Source organism: Camellia sinensis, chromosome 10, assembly GCF_055761805.1.
Source record: "Camellia sinensis isolate YWXY chromosome 10, ASM5576180v1, whole genome shotgun sequence".
Lineage (NCBI taxonomy): Eukaryota > Viridiplantae > Streptophyta > Magnoliopsida > Ericales > Theaceae > Camellia > Camellia sinensis.
In genome coordinates this window covers 161261594-161287726 of record NC_138970.1, presented here as the reverse complement: position 1 = coordinate 161287726, position 26133 = coordinate 161261594, and the positions used below count along the sequence as shown (strand labels likewise).

The 26133-nt window shown below is 34.0% G+C and overlaps 1 protein-coding gene across 15 annotated transcripts in view; it reads right to left on the bottom strand.

The window, feature by feature from the left end:
- The window catches only part of LOC114282620 (protein PHYLLO, chloroplastic-like), a 330809-nt gene that overhangs the window by 11586 nt on the left and 293090 nt on the right, over positions 1–26133 (bottom strand). For 4 of the 15 annotated variants that reach the window (XM_082892728.1, XM_082892729.1, XM_082892730.1 and 1 more), the window contains 7 exons: positions 8898–8966; positions 5915–6025; positions 5651–5845; positions 5099–5197; positions 4082–4645; positions 1936–2160; positions 711–1010 (listed from right to left, as the gene is read on the bottom strand). In XM_082892728.1, the coding sequence (XP_082748854.1) occupies positions 711–1010; positions 1936–2160; positions 4082–4645; positions 5099–5197; positions 5651–5845; positions 5915–6025; positions 8898–8966 (1563 nt within the window). Of the gene's footprint in view, positions 1–710; positions 1011–1935; positions 2161–4081; positions 4646–5098; positions 5198–5650; positions 5846–5914; positions 6044–8897; positions 8967–9122; positions 9200–9556; positions 9659–9973; positions 10141–10330; positions 10449–11435; positions 11650–26133 lie in introns of those variants that run through there. The other 11 variants (XM_082892724.1, XM_082892726.1, XM_082892735.1 and 8 more) reach the window with 11 other exon arrangements.

The following is a 26133-nucleotide window of genomic DNA, read 5'->3' as shown; positions in this document are numbered from 1 at the left end:
TCGATGACACATTTTGATCCCCTTTACCTCTCACACTCACTTTATTCCAGGATTATGAATCCTTATCATTTCACATGTGTTGGATGCTCATTGAGAGTTATCGCCCTAATTGGGGTTACGTTGAAAGATTAATGGATGATCTTTCACATAGACTCGACGGCGACGCTTTGCTGCTGACTGAACAGCTTGAGCTTCGTTGGTGGGTTCACTCTTTAGTTAAGTATTGCAAATGGTATTACGAGGCAAGTGTTGATTATACTCGACTGACCAAAGTGTTCTTAGCCCTGTATACAGGAATATTCTATGGTAACGATCCCAGGTGCTGGAGATATCACAGAAATAATAATAACATATAATCAATTCTATTTCTAGAGCTATGCTGTAAATGATAGCTCTAACACTGCATCATAGGGATGTTGGGTGCTGTAATCTAAAGTACATTAACATGTCATATCCCACACATAGTAACTCTACCAGCAACACAACAAACCTCCAACTTTCAATCAACTAGAAATCTCAAACAAAACAAATATTCATGGAAATGAATTTGCATGTTTTTAGAAATGTATGCTGGCATTTAACAAGCCCATTATGTCATTACATGCAGCAACGTGATAGTCATCCAACTTAGATAGACAACACAAACTGCGACTAGAAACTAAAATTCACATAAAATGAATTCTTTTATAGATAGATCTTCTAATACTCACTCGTTTGTTGGATCCCACAGCAAAACCAACAGCTGTGCTGAGCAACCCATCAATACCACTAGCTCCCCTGTTCCCAGCCACCTGTATCCAGTGACACGGTAATCCTGAGCTCACCGTCACAGCAATATTATTAGTACACCCTGCCCAGCTACATCCATACATGTCCACATCACGTATTGCCATGCTGTTCCCAAGAAATACAGCAGAATCACCATGAAGTGCTTCCGGAATGACATGTGCAACATAGGGTTCAGTCAAGGAATATTCTGAATGAATTAGAAATGATATCTCCCATGCAACCTAGAAAATATGAAAACAAAAACTTACAAAAAAAGAGCACGAAGAGATCAAAATAAAAGAAATTATAAACCTCCATCCCATCATGCAATGAGAATAACAAAAAATCATTTTAAGGAGAAGAAAAAAAAAAAAAATTAGAACAATGACCCACAATCAGCTGCATACTGCAATTAAAAGTAGTGTGATGAAGTGAAATAGATTCATTGAATTAAAACTAGAGATTATATAATGTTGGGAGAATGAGTTTTTTTATTAAAACTATAAAACTAGAGGTTAAATTTTTTAATTTTTTTTTTCTTTTTTAATGTTGGGAGAATGATGCGGGACACGGAAATAAGAAAATAGGCAAATTAGGAATTTCACATGGGGCACACCTTAGAGATTATATAATCATATCTAAGGTCAATTTGAGTCTTGATTTTATGATTTTACATATTAGTATGATGCTAGACAGATTTATTGCCCATTACAAGGTTTCAGTAGTCAATTGTACCTTGTTAGTTTCTGAAGTTTTTGGGCATGAGCTGTAAAGATCGTCCATAGGACCATAGGTCGTCTTATGGATCAAGTCATGCTGTCCAATCAGTTCATGTCGTTGCGTAGGTGTAAGCATTTTTTAGTGGTCAAGTTTCTTAGTTTCCTAGTTTGTTGATGTTTTCTATGGTTGCTTTTTTTAGTGGTCAAGTTTCTTGATTTCCTGGTTTGTTGATGTTTTCTATGGCTGCATGTTAATTGTCAAAGACCTCAGTCAAACCAACCTAACTTGAGTTACAACCTTGTCCAACATGTCAGACCCCATATTCAGCAAGATTAAAATTCTAAAGGAGGTCCACGGAGTCACAATGTGTCAAAATCTGAAAGAAAAATAAAAAATGTTCAAATAAAAGAGGCTGTAAAGAAAACATCATAGTTAGAGAACATATACCATTTTATCCACAACTCGTAAAAAACCACACCATTTGCTGCTGATCTGAGGTATGTGAGCTTTAAGCATACAATCAGCAAATTGAACAATGGAACTCTGAATCCTGTGTGTTACAATGTGTGAAGGATCATGACGACTTGGATGGTTCTCCACTATTATATATGAGCATGGAAAGCAATCCTCTAGCATCTGAGAAACTCGCTTGCTTGTTATCCTACTTCCAATCTGTTGTAATGCAAAAATTCAAAGTTCACCAACAAGATTCAAAGGATATGGTTTCAGTTTAAAAAGAGACATATTAAGCATACAAACATGCCCAAACGAAATTATATTGCAAAATGTGTATGCCTTGTTTGTTGTCACTAACATTGAATTATTGGAATGTGACGTTGCAAAAACCTAAAAACATATTACTTTCAACCCCAAACAAAAGAAACAAGACCCGAAAGAAATTAAAACTTTCATGGCTCAATTATCATTTAGCTTGGCCCCTATGTCATCTTTTTTCCTTAACTGAAAGTCTAACCCAAATAGTTACAAGTCAGTAGGAAAATAAAATAAAAAATAAAAAAAGAAGAACACCAACGTTAGTTGGTATAGAACCATTGAGGCACAACACCAACCTCTGTTACATGGACTCATGTGCAGGTACATACATGTTCAAGTGTTAGACCTTCATAACCTTAAATCTAGGATATTGCAATATGTATCCAAAAGTTGGATATGAGCATGGGACATGTCATGTGCACTTCTATTTTTTGCGTTGGACCTTCATAACCTTAAATCTAGGATATTGCAATATGTATCCAAAAGTTGGATATGAGCATGGGACATGTCATGTACACTTATGTGTTTTGCATATTGTATAATATTTTTAGAGAATATATTGTAAATTATGTAGAAATATACTTGAAATTAAATAGGATTTAGGAAAAATAAAAAATTCTCTCTCATCCCATGTGAGAAGCTAGAAATGATTTATTCCTAGCAAATGTGAATTTTTTCTTCAAACATTGTAAAAAAATAGAGGATCTAAGTGTCTAAAATTGAGTTCAGGTGTCGGACACATATCTCACACCCTTACCCTTGCCATGTCTGATGAACACGGGTACCTTGGGGGAAATAGCAGAGTCCATGTAACACAAACACCAAATTAGTTGGTATAGAAACATTAGTTGCTTTTTATTCACAATGTCTTTTTGATGCACTCAGAAGTGCCTGGAAATTAACTTAACAGTATAGAAATGACTGGAAAACTGACTTCCAAAAACAAAGTCTAATCTTTCATTTGGTGTTCCCAAGGCTTCCCTAGGAAATCTTTTTTAATTCTTTCCCAGTTTCAGCAAAAATTCTATAGTGGTTTGCTATAGGTTTCCCATGCATTGAGTTCTTTGCAAAATTTTCTCAGGAAGTAACTCTCTAGTTCAAATGGAAAAAATTGCTTTTGCAATATTATCCCTACATATTGGACTATGTTTTATGGTGTCATTTTCTCTTGCATTTCTTGCTTCAGGTACCCATTCTGGTAGCAATGAGTTCTAATCACCAGTTTACATTTGCCTAAACATTTTTAAGGTCACCCCTTTCTACACATGCTGCCACTTGGGTCTGGCTTCAAAGAGGTGGAACGCAACACAAGCAGTCAGCTTTTTCACTTTTGCAACAGTTACGAAGAAAACAAAGAATTTCAACAAATCATTAAATAATTCTTGTTTTACCAAGTTATCATTTTAATGTTACAAGCACTCTTCCAATAGCATTAAGTATTGCTGGACACCAAGGTATGAATGCATGTGTAAATTGTTTGTACAAAAGACTCTCCTTTTGTTTATGGTGTTACAAGGTTGCTTTAGAATGGGTGATCAAACTACCCCATAAAATAAAAAAAGAATTTGGAATAGTCTGATAATTTAGCTATGTGCTTCTGCCCTTGGATTTGAAATCCCATGCCTAGACACATGACCAAAAACAATAAACATACTCCAGTCCTTGTGTCCAGAACAATTTCGAATGCAATGTAGTCCTTAAATTCAACATCAAGTACCATTATCACGAAGAAGTAATTATGTTTATCTTTCGTGTCCATAAGTGTTTCTTTGGAGTACTAGCACATGCACTTTAATGTAACTAGAGAGAAGAAACGAACCTGAACAATCACATCAGCATGTGCCCAACCCCTGACCGAATTTGAGAGTAGAGAATGATCCAGATGATCAATGAATAAAAAGTTTTTCTCAATGTCCAAGTAAGTCAAATACTTTCTCAATCGTAAACCTGACAAAATGTCAGCTACAACTGGCCATGAAAGATGCTTAGCCAGGAGAAGAGCTGCCCATATGTCATCCTCTCTATGAATTGCACCAATCAGTAGAAGCCCTTGCTTTGCCCCTTGAATCACTTCTAGAACATCTGCCACTTGACTGTGAGTACCATTGCAAGCATAAGAATACTGCACTTGGAAATACTTCGTAAATGGTTGGGCACTTGACATCCAAAAATCTAATCCTTTTAAACAGCTCAACATCCACTGCCGTGGACTGTTATCCAATGGTTCCCTAAAAGGACAGTTGATGTGAACAGGACCATATGGTGAACTGGTTGCCCAATAAACAGCAGAATCAAGTGTGGTAAGAACCATCCGTGCAAGAATGCTATCAGTGGGTGCAGGAAGGCCATAGAAGAACCTCACAAACGGACCAAAATGGTTGACCTATAATAAGAAACAGAAAGATGTGACTTTTGGGAACACAAATAAAATATATGGAGTGAAAAGTAATAGATTATAAACTGAATGTTATCTGGAACAAATAAAAATATTAGATCTTAATTGTACTTTTTTATCCCTTTAATAAATTTATTTTTGTTGTTGATAAAAAAAAGGGTTTTTCTCACTCTAAATCTTCTCTTATATGTGTGATTGCTTATTACATTATGAATGAATTTTCTTACTCATCACAAGTTTAATTTTTAAATCGCTTTGAATATTCGTACCATTATCAAATGTTCAGAGTTCCTATAATTATTTTGTTTTTTTAATTTTAATATTACTCACCAGACACTTAACCCATTTACAATCTAATGTTATTTAGAAAGTTCCTCTTGATAGAGTAGAGTACAATATTGCTACAGATAATTGGGTAACAGGAAAGAAATATTAGTATACCTGATTGATTGCTTGGTTTGCTCCAGCATCATGCAGCTCTGGAGGACGATCTGCAGTGAGTAACAGAAGTGGTACAAAGTCTTGACTCGCCTCCACAACCTATGCAATATCATTTAGTACATATTGCACTGAAGAATCAAAAGCTCAGCAAAATATTTTGCACACATGGCTATTTAAAAATAAATAATAAAAAATCCTTGAAGAAGATTGAGATGCAAAGAGAGAGGGAAGAACAGGTCTCGTTACACACCCACCCACAAATACACAGAGAGAGAGAGAGAGAGGGGGGGGGGGGGGAGAGAACTAAGTTTAATGATGCAAAGAAAACAAGAGTAAACATGAAACAAGTTTCCATAGAGGCTGGCAATAAACAAGGTTCAATGATAAGAAAAAGGATTTTTAATTTTATTTTTCTTTGTTTTCAACCCAACTAAATGACAAACAAATGTTAGAATGGAACACAAAAATTATCTGAAAGTAAAGATAGATTTGAAATGTCAACTTGAAGCTAGTTAATAAATCTGTATGTAAATGGCACTCAATAGAACTCACAGCAGGAAGAAGATTTGAAACTGCAGTGCCTGACGTTGTTATGACTACTGCTGGTTTATGAGAACCTCTAGCATAACCAACTGCATGGAATGCTAGTGAGCGCTCATCAAAGCACGAAATACAAGTCATATGGGGATGAGTAGAAGCAGCAATAGCAAGTGGGGACGATCGTGATCCTGGAGCTATACAGAAATACTAGATGAAGAATAAATCAGAAACATGTATCCCAATAGAGATGGAATGAACTATCAAACTTAATCTCACCGTCAAACCAAGTCGAGAGCATTCTTCAATTATAAGAGACGCCCACAGAGTATTGATGTTGGGATAATTTCGAAAAGAGAGGCACATTTCGTTGACATGATCCAGCTGACACTAGAAAAGCAACAAAGCCTGAACAATCTTTGACTAAGTTTCTTCCATTATAACATGTTAAACTATAAACATAACATATTAAATAATAGAATGAACTAGAAACCATGCGATAATCCATAAATAGCTCCAAATCAGAAACACCTAAACATGTTTATGATTTAGGATCTTTTAAGCAACTAAGCCTGAACAATCTTTGACTTTAGTTCTTGAAGGAAAAAGGAAGAAGGAACCGGGGAAATGAATTATTTTCCATTTCAACCATTAAAACAGATGACATGCAAAACAGAAGTTTGGCAAGAAACCCGTTAGGATTTACCAACATGACTAGGGCAGAATTACTTTATATAGGCTGTCATGTTTGGCAATGCTGGATCATGTATCCTCTGAGGAATCTTTTGAACTAATTGGATCTGGAAACACAATCCTGATAAGCAATTCCAGCCAACAAAAACTATAATCTTTGTTGAAAGCATGAGAATAAATATTTTACAAAGCATTCCGTGTCATCCTTCACACTACCCACTTGGCCTTTCAACTAAGATTCACTAAATCTCATGCACATTGTTTTTGTTCGTCTAGAACAGATTCAAACCATTTGAAATGACGTTTACAATTCAAAACTTAATGGGACACCAATATAATCTAAGTAATTCATCTGAACATCACCTTAACTTCACTTACCTTTGTGGTCATTCTTGCCCATGATCCTAATATTTCAGACCATAAAAGAGTTCTCATGCATGATTACTTTTATTATTCTTTTAAAAATAATAATAATAATAATAATAATAATAATAATAATAATAATAATAATAAATCCCTTCAGTTAGGGGCAAAAGAAAGCCAAACAGAACAGGATACAAGGCTGGTGAGGTTTTTTTTTGGGCCAAGCAAGAGATTACCATGTTCAGCTAGCCTCATTCAAACATCACAAGTGTTTGATTTTACTGAGATCCAACTTGTCAAAAAGCCTACAAAAGCCAATTGCTATGCCAAATTGGATGGTACTGTACATATTTAAATGTTTAAATGAAGCTATTGCGAACGAAGACTCTTTTATTAGAGTTGGTGTTAAGACATTAAATTTTGAAAATAAAATAAAATGACAGAGAAAACTTCCTTGTGCCAACTATATTAAGCTGGCTACACAAAATGTGTGCTGCCTGTCAACTCTGTCTAAATTCTAAGACATCAATTCGCGGTGCGGGTGCGGGAGCGGTAGCAAGAGCGGGAGCGAGAGCAGAACGTTTTAGGAATATCCCATCAAAAACAATGCTCCAATGACATGAAGTATAGAAATAAACGATAATCAAGGGATTCCAAACGTGGTAAATTAAGGTATGCAGAGAGGTGATTAATGAAATTGCTTATTGGACCATCAGTTGGAGTGAAAACTATTCAATAGTGTTCCAATTTGAACTTAGGCACAACCTTCTCAAACTTAAAAGAGGGGAGGGGGAAGTGTCAACTGCAGAGCATTTGTAGAGGCTTCTCTAATAATATTTTACTTCAATCTCAAGTGAAATTCTTCAGACAAGGATAACCAAGCATGCCTACATACAGTCTTAAAAGTTCTTTTTTTGAATACATTGTAAGAAAGATTACGAACTTCTCATAGAAAGGTGCAGTTGTCTTCCACAAGATATGAATCAAATTCAGTACTTCTATGATTAAATTGTCATCTCACAAATTCATTCGCAGGTTCATTTCTCATGCATGTAATTCACAGATAGAAGCAAAAGCTTGGGTGATGATGAAAACAGTTGCTGATTTAGAATAAAATAGAATGCAAAAGTTCCATATAACATTTAGAAATCCCCATGCCAACCATTATGATTTATGCCTTCTAACAGAAAGAGAAATGGAGCAATGAGAAAAGAAATAAGTATACAGTGTCAAGATGTTTAGAACTGTTGGAAGATACATACAACAATTCAGGCCAAACACAAAGCACAATAGTTTAAAAAGGACACTCTAGTAGCAACAGACAGTAAAAGATTATGTCCATCTACTGCGTAAACCAGAAGCATGTTCTCTAAGTGAAGGAACAAAGTCCGCAGTGAACAAGGCCAGAAAGAAATAAGCCATCTTCTTACAAACTTGACAAAATCAAACAACCAAATAATATTTGTAAAGACACAACCACCAGTACAGGAAATAAACATGCACAGAGTAAGCCACTTTTCTTTTTTTTTTCTTTTTTTTTCTTTTTTTTTTTTTTTTTAAATCGGCGAAAGTCAATTGTTAATTGTTAGATTAGCACCTATGAGAGTTAGCCTCCCCACCCTTGCAAAGCACTAAGTGCTTGCCACCTAATTCAACTCCCCCTTAGGGAGAGTTGAACCCATGACCTCTCCTTGGGGACTAAGCCCTTAGGAGAGTCACGGCGGCCAACTAGGATAGGCCTAGTTGGTTACAAAGTAAGCCACTTTGACACATTAATTTCTAAGATTGAAAGAAACACAATTTTTTAAAAAAAATTTACCGTAGAAATAAATTAGAATTTATGGGGGAAATAAACACAAAAGAAGGACAAATCAGAGATGTGAAAGTATGTCCAAGTCTTTGGTAGTAAATTGTGTGATTTAGCAAACATTCCCAATCACAAATGGATGAATAATATACTGCAGTTGACCAGCTTCTACACCAGATAATCGAATTTGAACGCTTTCCTTGTTTAATTGTTCTTGCTGCTAGTCATTCTAATTAGAGTGCACTTTGTTGTAAGGGGACTCCATTCCAAGTGAATATGAAAAATATCATAAGATTTACAACTCAGGCAATGTATGTATGGTCTAGTACTAGCTTCTAGTTATATTAGCAAAATATTATAGAAAGTACATACCAATTTACTAATATAATAGTGCCATACCATGTTATTGGCAATTGCCAGAGTATGTGAAAGCCTGACAGAGAACTGACATGAAGATGAAATCTCTTTCTGTGAGAAAAGGTCAACAAAAGAGTCAGCTTCGATTGTTTTTCCATCAAGAGTTCTAACAGAATAAAAGCAACATCCAGCCTAAGAAAAAAATAATAAGCCTTGTCCCACCCCATCAAAAATAAGAGCTAAAGTACTTGAAGGATAAAAAAGTACCAGGTTAAAGGAGATACCAGTTCCATAGTGTCATTCCCAAGATCCTTTCCACCCATCGAGAGAGCATTCATACATACCTACACAATCATCTCAGTTGACAGTAGAACATTGAAAGAGTTAACATACAAATAATCTAACAAATATGAATTGTTAGGAGAAAATAACAGCAGAATCTTCAAACATAATTCTTCTAGTTTCAAAGATGCATCCAATTTGAAAGTCACTTCAATGGAGAACTAAAGAGCAATTATACACCAAACCAGAAATATAGATCGTGACATCAATGTAGTAGAAGTAGGGCAACTATCAACATGAAAACACAATGCAATGTTCAATAACAAAGAAGAGAACCCTCAAAGACTGCAAGTACTTTAAAAGAATTCCAGATATATAATTTACTCCCTAAATGAAGTACAAAAATGAAGAACCTATACCATGTGGGTGTTTTTATCCTCCATCACATTGAACTTTCTAAGAGCAGAACTGATGCAATTGTTATGACATTTCTCTGTGGTAGGCCAAAAATGATGACTGGCCTGAAAAGAGAAATTAAACGCCAAAAGAAAAAGTACATAAGATGACAAGAAAATATGAATCTCTCATTTGAAACTCTTGCCAATACAAATCTTAGCATAATTTAACTATCTAAGACATTGTCGGATCATCATTAACGGCAGGTCAAAAAATAAAGCAGTTTTAAATGAATCTCAAAGTATTTCTACTCTTCTAAGAATAATTTAGTTCTGGATAAATATTGTCTGCAGAACATTGGTCCAGTCTTAACTTTTGTACTAGTTGAATCTAAAATAAAAAAGGGAAAGAATAACTGAGAGATTAGAACCTTGGAATACCTGGTAGAGAGCTAACTCGTAAGATTGAACAGCCTCCTCAAATGTACAAAGGAAAGAGTCATCCCATACCAATGTTGCAGCTAAATTAGATATACCTTCAAGTTCATCTAACTCAATCTGTTGAAAAGTATTCTCATTTCAATATACATGTGCAGAGCAGCTCTCCACTGAGGAACAAAAAAACAAACACACAACCCAACAGAGTCTAAATCCCAATTCTTTGCTAAAATGAAAAAGACATACCAAAACACAGATGTAAACTAGTTTCAATGGATAATAATAGACATGGAATGGAAGAGAAGAAATGCAAGCACAGGACAGTAACAAGAATAAATGTGGAAAAGAATGTAAGGTTACCTCAGGTATAAAAAGGTAGAATGAACCTCTTGTGTGCTTCATGGAAGATGACTCTATTTCAAAATCAACATCTATAAAACCATAAGCCCTTACAAGTGTTGAATCTAGTGAGAGATATCTGTAAAAAACCAAACAGGGGCTCAACAACTCATTAGCACAAAAGTTGAAATACCTACTGATGTGTCCATAATATCATCAACAGTGCACCTTTTCAGAACAGATCATCCAAAATTGGTGCTTACAGCATGCATGGGTGACAAATCATGCACTTGTTCAGAGGGACCATGGCTCCGAAATCTAAGTCTTACGAAAAAACTTTGTTGAGGGCATTACTTTTGACCATTATTGAACCATACCAAGCATGAAAAATGTAAGTCCATGTTGTTTAAATGCATATTAGTCACTAGAAAGTACTAAATATGGGCACATCAAAAAATTGCTTTTGGGAAGTGCTTTTTTTGGCTTTTTTCTTTTGGCTTATTTTCGTCTTTAGTGATTTTTTTCTAAATTTTTTTTTAAAAAAATATACTTTTTAGATTCATCTCAACAAGACAGACTGGAAAAGTAAAAAATTTTGACATATTTTTGAAAAAAATACTAAAGACAAAAAAATTCGGAAAAAGAGGTGGCTTTTTTTTTTGATTGCCAAAATGGTACAATGTATATGTACCCATGCATGCACATCTACATAAGATCAGCCCAAGAGCTCATCTCACCTTAGTGATCAAGAAATGAGGAGAACAAATGAAAGAAACTGTCCATTCTTTTTTTTATTATTATTCAAAAAGAAACTGTCCATTCGAAACTGCAATGAGCAGTCTTCATTTACATGTGGGATGCCTATCTCACGTCATTAAAATAAACTTCCCTTCTGATTTGCCCCTTCTATATAAACAGGAATCCCACCTATTGGTTTTCCTACTTTCTACTCATCTCACATTGTTAGAAACTAGAAAACAATTACTTCTTTTATCACTTTTATTTAAAGACTTACCCTGGCATACAGTGATAATCCCTATTTATATTTGTTTAACAGCCCCCAAGAGTATTGGGCTACCTCTGAGATCAAAAACAAAACCTTAAACAGCAATAAGGATAAAATAACCTTTTTATTGAACTCCACTCTGCTGAGGCATAAGAAGAAGACCCTTTGAAGAGAACAGCAGTGCCAATACCAAAAACACCGCGCACACCACTCAAAGAAAGGGATCTAAACGTTGGGTCATCTTTCTCTTTGGAAAGAAAAAACTGAGGAAATACTCCTGATGACTCGGGTTGGCAGCAAAACCAATTCAAAGCTTTTGCACTAGGGGGCACAGCAACCTGCAAATTCACAATCGCAACACGTAATTCCAGACCACACAGTGCCCGGCCATATGCATATAACTACCATATGTCCAGGGGCGGAACTACCTTATGTGGAGAGGATGCAGGGGCACCCCCCACTTTTCCAGTAACCCTCTTGTGTATATTATATATAATGTATGTTTAAGGAAAATTTACATTCTGGCATCCCTTATTTTTTTAGAAGAATTGTAAAGGTTATAATTTAGTAATTTTTTTTTTTTTTTTGGGTGACAGTGGGCTGTAAGTCCTACCCATTTTTTTGTAACCCAATAAAATCAATTGAAGTGAATTGGGCTTTTAATATTCACCAATCAAACGATCTAGCTACTGTTTGATTAAAGTCTAATGATATGATAAAAAGCTTATTATTACCAAAAAAAAACAACATGAAGCTCAATGTTTTACTATCTAATGACTAGCTAAATCTTGTGTTATATTTTAGCATCATGTAAATACATGTCCAATTTGACACAAGAAAAATAGTCTTTCAAGTTTTGAACACCCCAATTACAAAATCCTGTTTCCGCCCCTGCATATGTCCGTACCTACATATATGTCTATCTACATGCATTCACCGCATTCAATCAAAAAAACTACCAATTGGGTACTATTATTCAGTTGCATTGCAAGCTGTACCTGAAATCTATAAATCCCACTATTGAAACAAGGAGGGTTCAATTTCAATTCATCAACAGCGTCTTTAATCATTTGCAGACCGTGTTCAAGCGTCAACGCCGGAGGCAGGGTACGCATAATGCAGGTCTCCACAAGTAATTCAACATCCTCATCTTCCAATAACTCAGTCTCTTTCACTGAACTTCGAATTATCTACAACAAAATTCAAAGAGCACACCAAATTAAGAATCAAAATGACAAAAATATAACGAAGGAGGTGTAATTTGAGATGGAAAACCTTGGATTTAGGTTTTTGACGGGGGCGAAGAAGCGGAAGACGAGGGAAATTGAAATTTGAGACGGGGGTGAGAGAGAGGGAGGTGTGGGTGGGGAATTGGAGGGGAAATGGAGAGGAGAGAGAGGGAGTGTGTGATGGATTGAGTTTAATCATAGTCTCTGGTGAAGGGTGGAGAGATTGTTGATGGGGTGTGAGAGTTTTGGGAATGAGGTTTAGGAAGTTTGAGTGTGCATGGATAAGAAATGGGGTTGAGGTTTTCATGGGAATGGCTGCCCATCCATACCGGCATGGCATTTTTGATGAACCAAGATCTCTCCTTGAGTTCCTGCTTGACTTCTTATTTACCGGGTTATTGGGCCTATTTTTAGCCCAATTTCGATGATCCGCTGTTTATATTTTAAGATTTATTAAGTATATTATATCGGTAAAAAATTAAATTGATTGGATATTAGAAAGTATATGTTCAAAAAATTATTTATTAATTTTTTTTAAAAATAGTTTTTAGTTCGATGATCCAAACACATGTTTTCTGATATCCGATTAACTTGATTTTTTTATAGGGTATGATATACTCAACAAATTTTAAAATGTGAACATTTCAGATTATCAAAATTAAGCCTAAAAGTCGGCCCAATAACTTAGCAAATAAGAAATCAAGTAAGAAACTCAAGAAGAAGATACCAATTCATCTGATACCCCTCATTTTGGATTCTCTCCAATTGAGTTTTCCAAACCCATATCAATTATTGGAGTGGTTTAATTCGTGGATTTGTTTTAAATAGATATTAATAGACACTTAATATTTATATTATTCGAGTGGTTTAATACGTGGATTTGTTTTAAATTGATATTAATAGACACTTAATATTTATATTAGATCATATTTATATTAATAATTTATTTTAAAAATTATACACACAAATCTAAGTTAATTTGATTATCTATATTTGATTAATGTGATTTTTATTTTTATTTTTTTGTAAAGATGAAATATATTGAATTGTTTGGATCATTAATGCAAGTTTTGTGGTAGATCTAAGAATCCCCAAAAGTACCTTCCAGTCTAATTTAGACAAGAGAGAAGACTATCCTTTTAAAAAAAATTATTTAAGTCTTATCATATCTGCCAATCAATACATACTTTGTATACCATGTGGTCATGCTCAAGACTACCAAATAACTTTTCCTTATTTCAGGATCCATTGCGAATTGGCATGTTTAGTGATGAAAAGATAGGGGTGTAAATTTGACCTGGCCCGGTCCACGTCGGGCCTTGCGAGTTTCTGCCAAAATTCAGGTTGGGCCATGAGCCAAAAAATTAGGCCCAAGCCCAAGCCTAAGCCCAAGCCCAGGGGTATTCGAGCCTCAGGGCGGCTCGATGGGCCTAGGCCTGGTCTCGGGCTTGGGCTGGGTTTGAGTGGACTTGACCATTTTTTTTTTGTTTTTTAAATTTTTTTTATCAAAACTTTATTATTTTCTACTAAAAAAGACACTGAGCCTTGGGCGGGCTAGGCCCAGGGCCTTAAGTGGGTCTTAAGCGAGCCGAGCCTTGAGTGGGCTTCAAAATGATAGGCCAAGCCCTGGCCCAGGGGTTTGGGCCTGGGCTAAACAGGTCAGGCCCACTTCAGGCCGCGTGTGAATTTCGAGCCGTCCGCACTCCAACGAAAAGATTGTCAAAAATAATTATTGAGGACAGTTTGATAATTTATTGTAATTTTTTAACCTTCTAATTAAAATGTTCCGTTCTCAAACATTTCCTTTAAATTATTAAAAAATTAGGGAAAATTGTAAAAAAAAATTCAAGATTTAACTTTGTAATAAAATAAATTATAAATTTTTAATTTTATCAATTTAAATTTTAAACTTTTAATTTGTTTTCAATTTAAAATACCCTTTTTTATTAAGTTTAATGAGTAAAATACTAATTTTTCATTGATTTTACTTAATCAAAACACACAAATGGTTTACATTGAAAATAAATCAAAAAAAAAAAGGTTTAAATTATCAAAATTGAAAATTCAATATTTATTTTGTCAGAAAACTCAAATTCTATTTTTTATTTTTTAATTGTCTCAAAATTTTAATTTAATCGAATATTATATATATGAATAATTAATTTTTATTTTCTAAATTGATGATAATTAAAAAGTTTAAACTTAAAACTATCTATTTTATCTATAACATATATAAAAAGCAGCAGAAGCTTAGGGGTGCCTCTAAATGCACCCCAATTATTTGGTTGGGCACCCAAAATTTTTTATTTTTTTTAATATCATTTTATCCATTAGACCATCTCTAACGCTTCACCAAACCTGGCATCAAATTTAAATTTTGGTGAAAAAGTTACTATTTGGTGCTCCAATGGTTGCACCAAATCGATATCAAATTGAGAATTCACCAAACAATTCATCAAAGTGAGGACAGAATACTGATTTTTAGTAAATCACTGTTTGTTACCGTTGGGGGAGACCAACCGATCAACCAGCCGGTTGACCGGCCAGTTAACCAACCGGCCGACCACTAAAAAGGTTTAAACAGTTCAAAATTTATAGGTTCAAACAATTAAAAAAATAAAAAATAAAAAAAATTTGCCTTACCGGTCGACCAACCGGTCGACCACTAAAAGGTTCAAACAATTCAAAAAAAAAAAAAATTTGCCCTTACCGGTCAACTAGCCGATCGACCGGCCGGTCGACCAACCGATTGTCCCGGCGCAGATTTGATGAAAGTTCACCGTTGGAGCAGCTGATATCAAATTGGGAAAATGAGCCATTTTTTACTCAAATTTGATGAAAAATTTGAGTAACCGTTGGAGATGCTCTTAGTTAACTGACCAAGATGCCCAAAAACTCAAACAACAATTAGAAAATCTAGAGCACCCTATCTTCTCCTCATTGAGCAACTCGACATTTTTGTTAAAATATAGGTCGGTCATCATACCCTTTCTTTCTTCTAGCTAAAACCACTCAACTCCGGCAAGGCTCCTAACTCTAGCCACCTCTTCCTAGCTTCGGCACCTCCTTGTCAACCCTCCCGCCACACCTTAGCCCTTTCATTGACCTCTAGTGCCACCCCCAGCCCTTCTCCACCCTCACGCGCTACCTACCAATCTGTTCCAGCCGTTCGCCATCATCGCTGCATCACCGGTAGCCCCTACCTCTACAACTCGTGAAATATCTCTTTACGTTCACCGTCGTCTGCTCACCCAGCTGCAACCTCCCCCTAGCCATTGCCATGACCTTCCTCTTATCATTGCCCTTTTTTTTTCTTCTCCTTATCTACTTCAAAACCCTAGATTTCATATTTGAAACCTTCTCGACCACCTATCCTTCGTGACTCCTTTCCCATCATGAGCCTCCCGCCATGACGTCTTCTTCCTTCTCCTTCTTGAAACCCTAGATTTTAGATCTAGGGTTTCTAAAATCAAGGTTTTCGGTGGAGAAGAAAAAGAAGAAGAAAAAAGTGGGAGGATGAGAAAAAGGTAGAGAACAAGAAGGATGAGAAGAGAAGATGAGGGGACGACGAAGGTGTAGCTCTAACGGAGAAGGAATGTAGGTGTTTAGAGGCAGCAACAGAGGTATTCTGGCGGCATATGGCTGAGTGGGTAAAAGTGGGGTTAATGTGATGTTTTGGGGTGTTCAACCAAAAAAAAAAAAAATTAAAATTAAAATTATGGTTAGGGTGCTGCTCTAAATAATGGTGTGTTCAACATAATTTTTGAGATGCATTTAGAAGCTCCCAAAGCTTAGGTGAGTCTATGCTCACTTTACCAAATATAACCTTCTACTTTTAGTTTATTACAAGTTCACTCACTTTATGAAGTATACTCTTTTACTGTTAGTTTATTACAAGTTCATCCATACTTCTAGATCACTCATGTATCCTTCCTTGTGTTTCTAAATATAAAAAAATCATTTTTTTAGTGATGTTATTAGCATCTCATTTATTATTTTGGACTCCCATTTTTTTGGACTCCCACTTATAAATTTTTAAATCCTTAAAAAAATTTCCTTTCCCCAAATAATACCAAAATTATCCTTATGAAAATTTTACCCCTACATCCCTAAAAACCATTTTCTCATAAATCCCTAACAAAAAAAAAAAAGAAAAGAAAAAAGAACTCTCCAAAACTCATTCTCTCTCTCTCTCTCTCTCTCTCTCATGACGGTGGAAGAAAACTGTTTCTAAAGTGAATCGATCAGGTGTAAGGAACATATTCTTTACAATCTTCACTTGTTTCTTTACATGAGATGCGTATGTCATCCTTTAATTCCATCAATTTCTTTAATCAACCCAAAACCCTAAAAACAAACATATATATATATATATATATGTGTGTGTGTGTGTGTGTGTGTATAGATAGAGTTTTAAGGGAGCAAATATACATTTTGCTCAGTCTTAGTCTTGCTTTTCCTCAATCCCCCGAAGTCTCTCTCATCTCTCTTTCACTAAGAATGTTTGGACCTGTGTTCCTGGACAAATATACCATGTTCAGGCATGTGTTCTTCAACAAATAACTAATGTTTGGTCATGTGTTCCTAAACTTGATAAAACGAAAACTCCTACAAATGTGAACAATTTTAACCCTTCAAAGTGTATCAAATTTTCATATTCGGACATGTGCTCCCAAACAAATAACCAGTGTTCGGGCTCGTATTCTTGAACAAATAAGTAATGTTCAAGCTCGTGTTCTCGAATTTTGGTCATATGTTGGGATTTCAGTACCCCAAAAAAGTACGAATATTTTTCATCATGTTTGTTATGTTTTTCAAGAAACTTACCTTTACCTGGTCAACCTCCTCCGAGTTGAAAACACCATCAAAGTTATGAACCTTTTCTAAACTTAGATTGTTGTATTTCTCTCGTCTTATGAAGTTGTGGTTGCCAAAAACTTCCACTCATTACCATTGCTGAAAAAGTGTGCGTAATTGAATGGTTGTTATCGTTGCGGTTGAAATATCGTCGTCGGAGGGTTCTGAAGGTTTTGAGAGTGAGATTTTGAGAAGATAGATAAGTGGTGATGGAGGTGGGTGCTCTCATAAACACTATCTCGTGATTTAGTGGGTGTGTGAGATTAAATGTCAGATAGGGTGTCCCAAAATGATTAATATCCTCTTTAGTAATTTCATTTAAGGTTATTATTGTAATAAAATGTGACACCCTAAATATTTAATTAATACTACAACCAATCATGATTATAATAATAATAATAATAATAATAATAATATTAGTAGTAGTAGTAATAAAATAAAATATTTAATTTTATGATGGTATGTGATAAAATATAATTTAATTTACATTAGGAGTCATTGTGTGGAAAAAAAGAAAAAGAAAAAGAAAAAAAAAGAGAAGGTGATAACGTAATAACCTGATACGGGCCAAGGATAAATTAGGCAAGCACCTAAACCATATGTAAGCCCCCCAGATTGTCCACATGGAGATATGAGGGAGCTAATAAAAAAGATGGCAAATTGATTGAGACACCATATGGAAGTGATAGATGACACGCGTGGTTAGCTCGCGTGAAAATTGCGTAGTAAGCATTAGCAATCGAAATCGAAACAAAAACAAAAACAAAAACGAGAAGAAGAAGAAAGTTGGTAAGGGAAGAAAAGGAAAACGGAAAACGGGAAGGGGAAAAAAAAAAAAAAAAAAAAAAAGGAGGGAGATTTAATATTAATGTGAGTTATATATATATTATGAATAATTATAAAATTGTTTCATTATTTTATGAATTATTTTACACAAATTATGTTTTTTAAATTATATTAGTATCACAATTATGTTATTTATTTTTATGAACCCGATTCACTTAAAAATGAAAATTCATAGATATAACTGTTTATTAAATATGTTTTTGAATAATTATTTTGTAAATACCACCACGGAGGCCCTATATCTTGGGGGACTTAAATAAATAACCTTTGGTCCTTTGATTTGTCACTTTAGTGACCTTCTAACGGTCTCATGCCTTGGGAACTTAAATAACGATTGGCCCTTTGATTAATCACTTTGTAACTCTTTACCTGTCATGATCCATTTACCCTGTTCTATTCTGTATCGTGGTTATAATTATTGCGCTTATATGATTTTTGTACTATACGTCTGTTATTTAAAATAATTGATTTATTCAAATCAAACTATTCATTGTTTAGCCTAAATAATTATTTATGGTGTTTTGTGTACTCTTAGGCCATGTTTGTTTGGGCGGACTGGATTAGCATTCCCATGACTAATAGTCCTAGGATTACGAATCCGTTGGATTATGTATCCTATCTTAATTAATAGTCTAAGTTTAAAATAATTAGTCCGTATTTTAATTGTTTAACCAAACATTGAATTAATAATTTTATTGGACTATTAGTCCAATCCCAAGCTCATGTCCACTCAAACAAACATGGCCTTATACTCTTAGGTCATGTTTGTTTGGGTGGACATGAGCTTGGGATTGGATTAATAGCCTAATAAAATCATTAATCCGATGTTTGGTTAAACAATTGAAATATGGACTAATTATTTTAAACTTGACTATTAGTTAAGACCAGATACATAATCCAATGGATTCGTAATCCTAGGACTATTAGTCATGGGAATGCTAATCCAGTCCGCCCAAACAAACATGGCCTTAGTATAACATTCATCACTCTACTTTGTGCTCATAGTAGTTAAACCCTTTTCAGATGAAGAAACCCAAGAAGGAATTGCTTTACTCCTTTAACTGCAACCCAAACTTGAGATGAATATTGTGTTTTTCTTCCTTCTTCTTCTTCTTCTTTTTTTTTTTTTTTTTTTTTTTTTTTTTTTTTTTTTTTGTGTGTGTGTTGTTTATTTGTAATTATTGACTAACACACGTTATATAAATAAAAATTCACATGTATGCTTTAGAATATTATATGCACTTTACTTTTATTTTTATTTTTATTCCGCTACATTATTTAATTTGTTTAATCTAAAATTAAACATTGGTAACTTTAGAATTTAGCTAGTTACGAGTCCAGCCCAAACATCGAGGGGTTAGGTCGTGACATAAAAAAGAGTAAAAAATGAGAGATCCAAAAATAATAAATGGGGTACTAATAGCTGTTGGAAAAAATGGTTTAATATAGGCATATTTTTTAACCTAAAATTGAGTGGGCCCCAAACATCTTTTTGGGGTGGGTCCGAAGAGGTGATGTGTTCCTTGCCGCGTGGCAAGTCACACGGTGAAGACGGAACGTCAAAACCATTTATGAGTGAATAGGAAGTTGATATCGTTTTCGGGTCTAACATTAATTTTTTAGATAAAATTCTTTTGAATTTTTTCAATAAGAAATTATTGTGGGAATTTAATTTAAATCTAAATTCAAATTTTTTTGTTCCTAAAATGGTTTCCTAAAATTTGTCAAATAGATTAATATTTATATTCCAAACAAGTTTTATTAAATCTATTATACTATTGGCTTTATTTGATTATCTAGTCTAATAGTTTAATAATATTTATATTCCAACAGTTTAGAATTTAGTCTCCCTTGGCTACTTCTTCAAATTGTTTGGAAGATATATAATTGTTCCTATACAACGGGCTAAAATAAATTGAAACAGTTGCAAATTGTTTGAATTTTGAATGACATCTGTTCATTTCAAATATCATCTGTTCACTTCTTTATGTACATGTTCGGGTCTATTAATACAAGACTTGTTCCATCAAATGTGGGATTAATAAAAACATCCAGAAAAATTCTTCGGACAGATTGAAATTTGCACAGTTGCAGATCTGTCCAGTTCTCAATCTGTATCTGTCCTATAACAGTTTCATATCTGTTTAGAAGTTTACACGCCTGTTGGGACAAAATTTTGTGCCTATAAATACCATCATTCCAGCAGTGTTTTTGGTTCGAAAAAACAGTCTGCAGATTGTCTAAATTGCTGTCCACATTTTATTTGTGCATTATTCTCCATTTTAGTTTTAGAATAAAATTCAGAGAGTAAGAACACAAGATTCTAGTTCGTCGTATAAATTTGTATCGAGTGCTACTACAAGTTTGTGAAGATCATTGTATCCTGGGAGATAGACGCCACTCAACCGTAAGCACCGTAGCGAGGCGAATCTGTCTTAAGGACAGAGTGTCACATACTCGACTTGGTCTTTTGATTTTAATTCGGTTCGATAAATAAATCCGGTATGTTATTTATTTATTTTGTTTGAATTTATTTCAAGTTATTTATTTACACAGAAAATTGTTCCAACAATCTTAAGACATATTCGAATTATTCTGTTTACAGAATTTTTCGTTTGTTTTCCTTTTTCATTCTTCGTTTTTAAGAAAATTATTTTCTGTGAATTTACAAAATAATATTCTGGTTGGAAAAACAAATAGTGATTATATGCTATTTGACAGATAGTAGTAATATACTGTCTCTTTTCTTTGACAACTAGTAGTACGATACTGGTGTCATTAACAATTCAGAATATATTTTTGTGAAATTTTTTCAGAAATTAATTTTGGGTTTTAGAAATTATTTTCTGAGTTTTCATTACTTAAAATTCTGTTTCAGTATTTTAATTATTGGAGTGTTACAAGAAATTTAAGTTTCTATGTGAAATTAATTTGGTTAAATAAAATTTTATTATATTTCCAAATTAATTGAAAAATAAAAGTTATATTCTTATTTCTTTTATTTTACAGAATTTATTTCTTGTGTGGAATTAATTTGGTTAAATAAAATTTTATTTTATTTCCAAATTCATTGAAAAATAAAAGTTATATTCTTATTTCTTTTATTTTACAGAATTTAATTTTCTGTGTGGAATTATTTTGGTTAAATAAAATTTTATTTTATTTCCAAATTAATTGAAAAATAAAAATTATATTCTTATTTCTTTTATTTTACAGAGTTTAATTTTCTGTGTGGAATTATTTTGGTTAAATAAATTTTTATTTTATTTCCAACTTAATCGAAAATTAAAAGTTACATTCTTGTTTCTTTTATTTTTACAGAATTTAATTCTGTGAATTTGGATTAGTTTTCTGTGTGGAATTAATTTGGTTAAATAAAATTTTATTTTATTTTATTTCCAAATTAATTGAAAATTAAAATTACATTTTGTTTTGTTTCTTTTATTTTAACAGAATTTATTTCTGTAGCTTTGGTTTAATTTGTTTAAATAAAATTTTATTTTATTTTTCAAATTAATTGGAAATAAAAGTTACAATTCTTGTTTCTTTTATTTTTACAGAATTTAAAATTCTGTGTTTTTTGGTTTAAATTTTCTTTATAGTATAAAATTCTAATTATAATTTTATTTTATAATTTAGAATTTATGGCTACTAAAACTGGTCAATGTTATGTTCAAACCAGTACTGGTATGGTGATTGCCATTACGCCAACCTCTCCTTATGTTGGGACTGTGCCAGTGAATCATGGTGAAAAACCAGAAAAGTTCTCAAGAACTGATTTTTGCAAAGGCAAAGGAAGAACAAGTAAGAAGGTTACTAAAGCCGATATAACCGAAATGGATATAATTTCCAATGGTGTAGATGTCATAAATTTTTCTGCAGTTGTTTTCGAGGCAAATTTTGTCGGAAATCCTAAAGAATGGTGGGTGGACACTGGTGCTACTCGTCAAATTTGTGCCGACAAAAAGATGTTCACATCTTATTCTATAGTGGACAATGGTGAACAACTTTTTATGGACAATTCCTCAACTTCCAAAGTTGAAGGACAAGGAAAGATTGTACTCAAGATGACATCTGGAAAGGAACTCACTCTCAACAATGTGCTGCATGTCCCAGACATTCGCAAGAATTTAGTTTCCGGGTCTTTGTTGAATAAGAATGGGTTTAGGCTAGTTTTTTAAAGTGACAAGTTTGTACTTATCAAAAACGGGATGTATGTTGGAAAAGGTTACATGTCTGATGGCCTTTTCAAGATGAATGTAATGACTGTTGTATCCTCAGTTATTAATAAAAATACATCTTCTTCTTATTTGCTTGAGTCTTCAAATTTATGGCATGGTAGACTAGGACATGTTAATTATGGATCTTTGCGTAGATTAATTAATATGGAATGTTTACCTAAATTTGACATTGATTCAAATCATAAATGTGAAATTTGTGTTGAAGTAAAATTATCTAAAACTCCTTTTCATTCCATTGAAAGAAGTACGGAACCACTTGAATTAATTCATAGTAACATTTGTGATTTTAAATCATTCAAACCAGAGGTGGGAAAAAGTATGTTATCACTTTTATAGATGACTATACTAGATATAGTTATGTTTATTTAATTCGAACTAAGGATGAAACTTTGGAAACTTTCATTCAATATAAGAATAAAGTTGAAAATCAACTTGGTAAGAAAATGAAGAAACTTAGAAGTGATAAAGGTGGTGAATAAGAATCACCTTTTGGTGAGTTTTGTAAAGAACATGGAATAATTCATCAAACCACCGCTCCTTACTCATCTCAGCAAAATGGTATTGCTGAAAGGAAAAATAGGACTTTGAAAGAAATGATGAATGCCATGTTAATCAGTTCTGGATTACCTCAGAACTTGTGAGGGGAAGCAATACTTTCTGCTAATTATATTTTAAATAAAGTACCCCGAAAGAAAATAAATCAAACACCTTATGAATTGTGGCATGGAAGAGTACCATCCTACAAATACTTAAAAGTGTGGGGGTGTTTGGCTAAAGTGGCTATTCCTAGTCCTAAAAAGACTAAGATAGGTCCTAAGACCATTAATTGCATTTTTATTGGTTATGCTAAGAATAGTAGTGCATATCGGTTTTTGATTCATAAATCAGAACATATCGAAATGCATGTAAATTCTATTATTGAGTCTCGGAATGCGTCATTCTTTGAACATGTATTTCCAAAGAAGACTGGACAAGAGACTAGTACTAATAAAAGATCTTTTGATGCTATTATTAGTCAGGATCAAGAACATGATCAAGAACAAGAGTTAGATCAAGATGAGGAAGAGGAACTTAGGCGTAGTAAACGTGCTAGAACCTCAAAATCTTTTGGTCTAGATTTTTTAACATATTTGTTAGAAAATGAGCCTTTAACTTTTAAAGATACTATGTCCAGTCCTGAAGCTCCTTTATGGAAAGAAGCTGTCAACAGTGAAGTTGAATCCATCTTGCAAAATCACACTTGGGAATTAGTGGACTTGCCACCAGGTTGTAAACCTCTTGGGTACAAGTGGATTTTCAAAAGAAAATTGAAAGCGGATGGATCAATAGACAAATACAAGGCAAGACTTGTAGTCAAAGGTTTTAGACAGAAAGAAGGTCTAGATTACTTTGACATATACTCACCGGTTACTAGAATAACATCCATTAGAATGCTAATTGTCATAGCATCTCTATACAATCTAGAAATTCATCAAATGGATGTGAAAACCGTTTTCTTAAATGGTGAGTTAAATGAAGAAATTTACATGGAACCGCCAGAAGGGTTTTCTGTTCCAGGAAAAGAAAAGAAAGTGTGTAAATTGGTTAAATCATTATATGGTTTAAAATAGGCGCCAAAGCAATGGCATGAGAAATTTGACAAGGCAATGATGTCAAATGGATTTAAAATTAATGAGTATGACAAATGTGTTTATATTAAAAACATCAACAAAGGTTATGCCATTGTATGTCTTTATGTAGATGATATGCTCATCATAGGTAGTAATAATGATATGATTAAAACTACCAAGAAAATGTTGAATAAACATTTTGACACGAAGGACATGGGCATTGCTGATGTAATTCTTGGTATGAAAATTACCAAAATATCAGAAGGTTATGCTTTGTCACAATCTCATTACATTGAGAAAATACTTGACAAATTCAGCAAAGATGATGATCATCTTGCTAGAACACCTGTAGATGTTAATTTGTATCTTTCTAAGAATGTACAGGAAAGTATTTCTCAATTAGAGTATGCCCAAATTATTGGAAGCTTAATGTACTTGATGAATTGCACTCGCCCAGATATAGCTTATGCAGTAAGTAAATTAAGTAGATATACGAGTAATCCGAGAGTAGAACACTGGAAAGCAATTATAAGGGTTCTAAGATATCTCCGATTTACTCGTAACATTGGGCTTCATTATACTAGATATCCAGCAGTACTTGAAGGTTACTGTGATGCAAATTGGATATCGGATACTAGAGACTCAAAGTCCACCGGTGGGTATGTCTTTACTCTTTGTGGGGCGGTTGTATCTTGGAAATCTTCCAAACAGACTTGTATTGCTAGGTCTACTATGGAATCAGAATTCATAGCTTTAGACAAAGTAGGGGAAGAGGCAGAATGGCTTCACCACTTCCTTGAAGATATTCTAATTTGGCCAAAATCGGTGCCTGCTATATGCATACATTGTGATAGTCAATCAGCAATAGGTAGAGCACAGAGCCATATGTATAACGGTAAGTCACGACACATTTGTCGTCGACATAACACCGTAAGACAACTACTCTCTAATGGAATTATTTTCATAGAATATGTTAAGTCTAAAGACAACATAGCGGATCCACTAACCAAAGGGTTAGCAAGAGAGCTAGTTGAGAATTCATCGAGGGGAATGAGACTAAAGCCTATGAAATAAGAGTTACTACAACGGCAACCCAACTTAGTTGACTGGAGATCCCAAGATCTAGGTTCAAAGGGACAACCGAGTTGTGAATGACTCAGAAAGATCACTGGGGAGTCTAACTCCTACCCATTTCTTTGATGAAATAGTGATGTCTGCAGCATTTTAGGTTGAGTAATACTTTTAATGATTCTTATATCTAGGTAAACCTAGTGGAGTATGGCAGGATACTTTTCATAAGAATTACCTATGTGAGTGTGAACTGGGCCAGTTCTATAAGATTTGTGAAGGGCTACAGGTCTTTAGAGCACTCATGAAAGACCAGGTTGTTCAGGGCCAAAATGAACACAATAGTGAGAACTAAACTGTGTCTGGGGATATACTGTGTGAGTTCTATTGTCTTGGTTTACACAAACGGCTGAACAGTTCAAGACATCATGTTCACTGGTTAGCTAGTAAATCCGATAGTGTCTCACAAGGGAAGGTTCAAAGCTAAAAGCTACCTATCCTTTGCAGAATATTTTCAATTTCTGTACTCTCTGTATTTAGATCATGTTGTTACATTTTCTCTCTGTCAAATTCCATTTATGTGGGGGATTGTTGGAAAAAATGGTTTAATATAGACATATTTTTGAACTCAAAATTGAGTGGGACCCAAACATCTTTTTGGGGTGGGTTCGAAGAGGTGATGTGTTCTTTGCCGCGTGGCAAGTCACACGGTGAAGACGGAACGTCAAAACTATTTATGAGTGAATGGGAAGTTGATGTCGTTTTCGGGTCTAACATTAATTTTTTAGATAAAATTCTTTTGAATTTTTTCAATAAGAAATTATTGTGGGAATTTAATTTAAATCTAAATTCAAATTTTTGGGTTCCTAAAGTGGTTTCCTAAAATTTGTCAAATAGATTAATATTTATATTCCAAACAGGTTTTATTAAATCTATTATACTATTGGCTTTATTTGATTATCTAGTC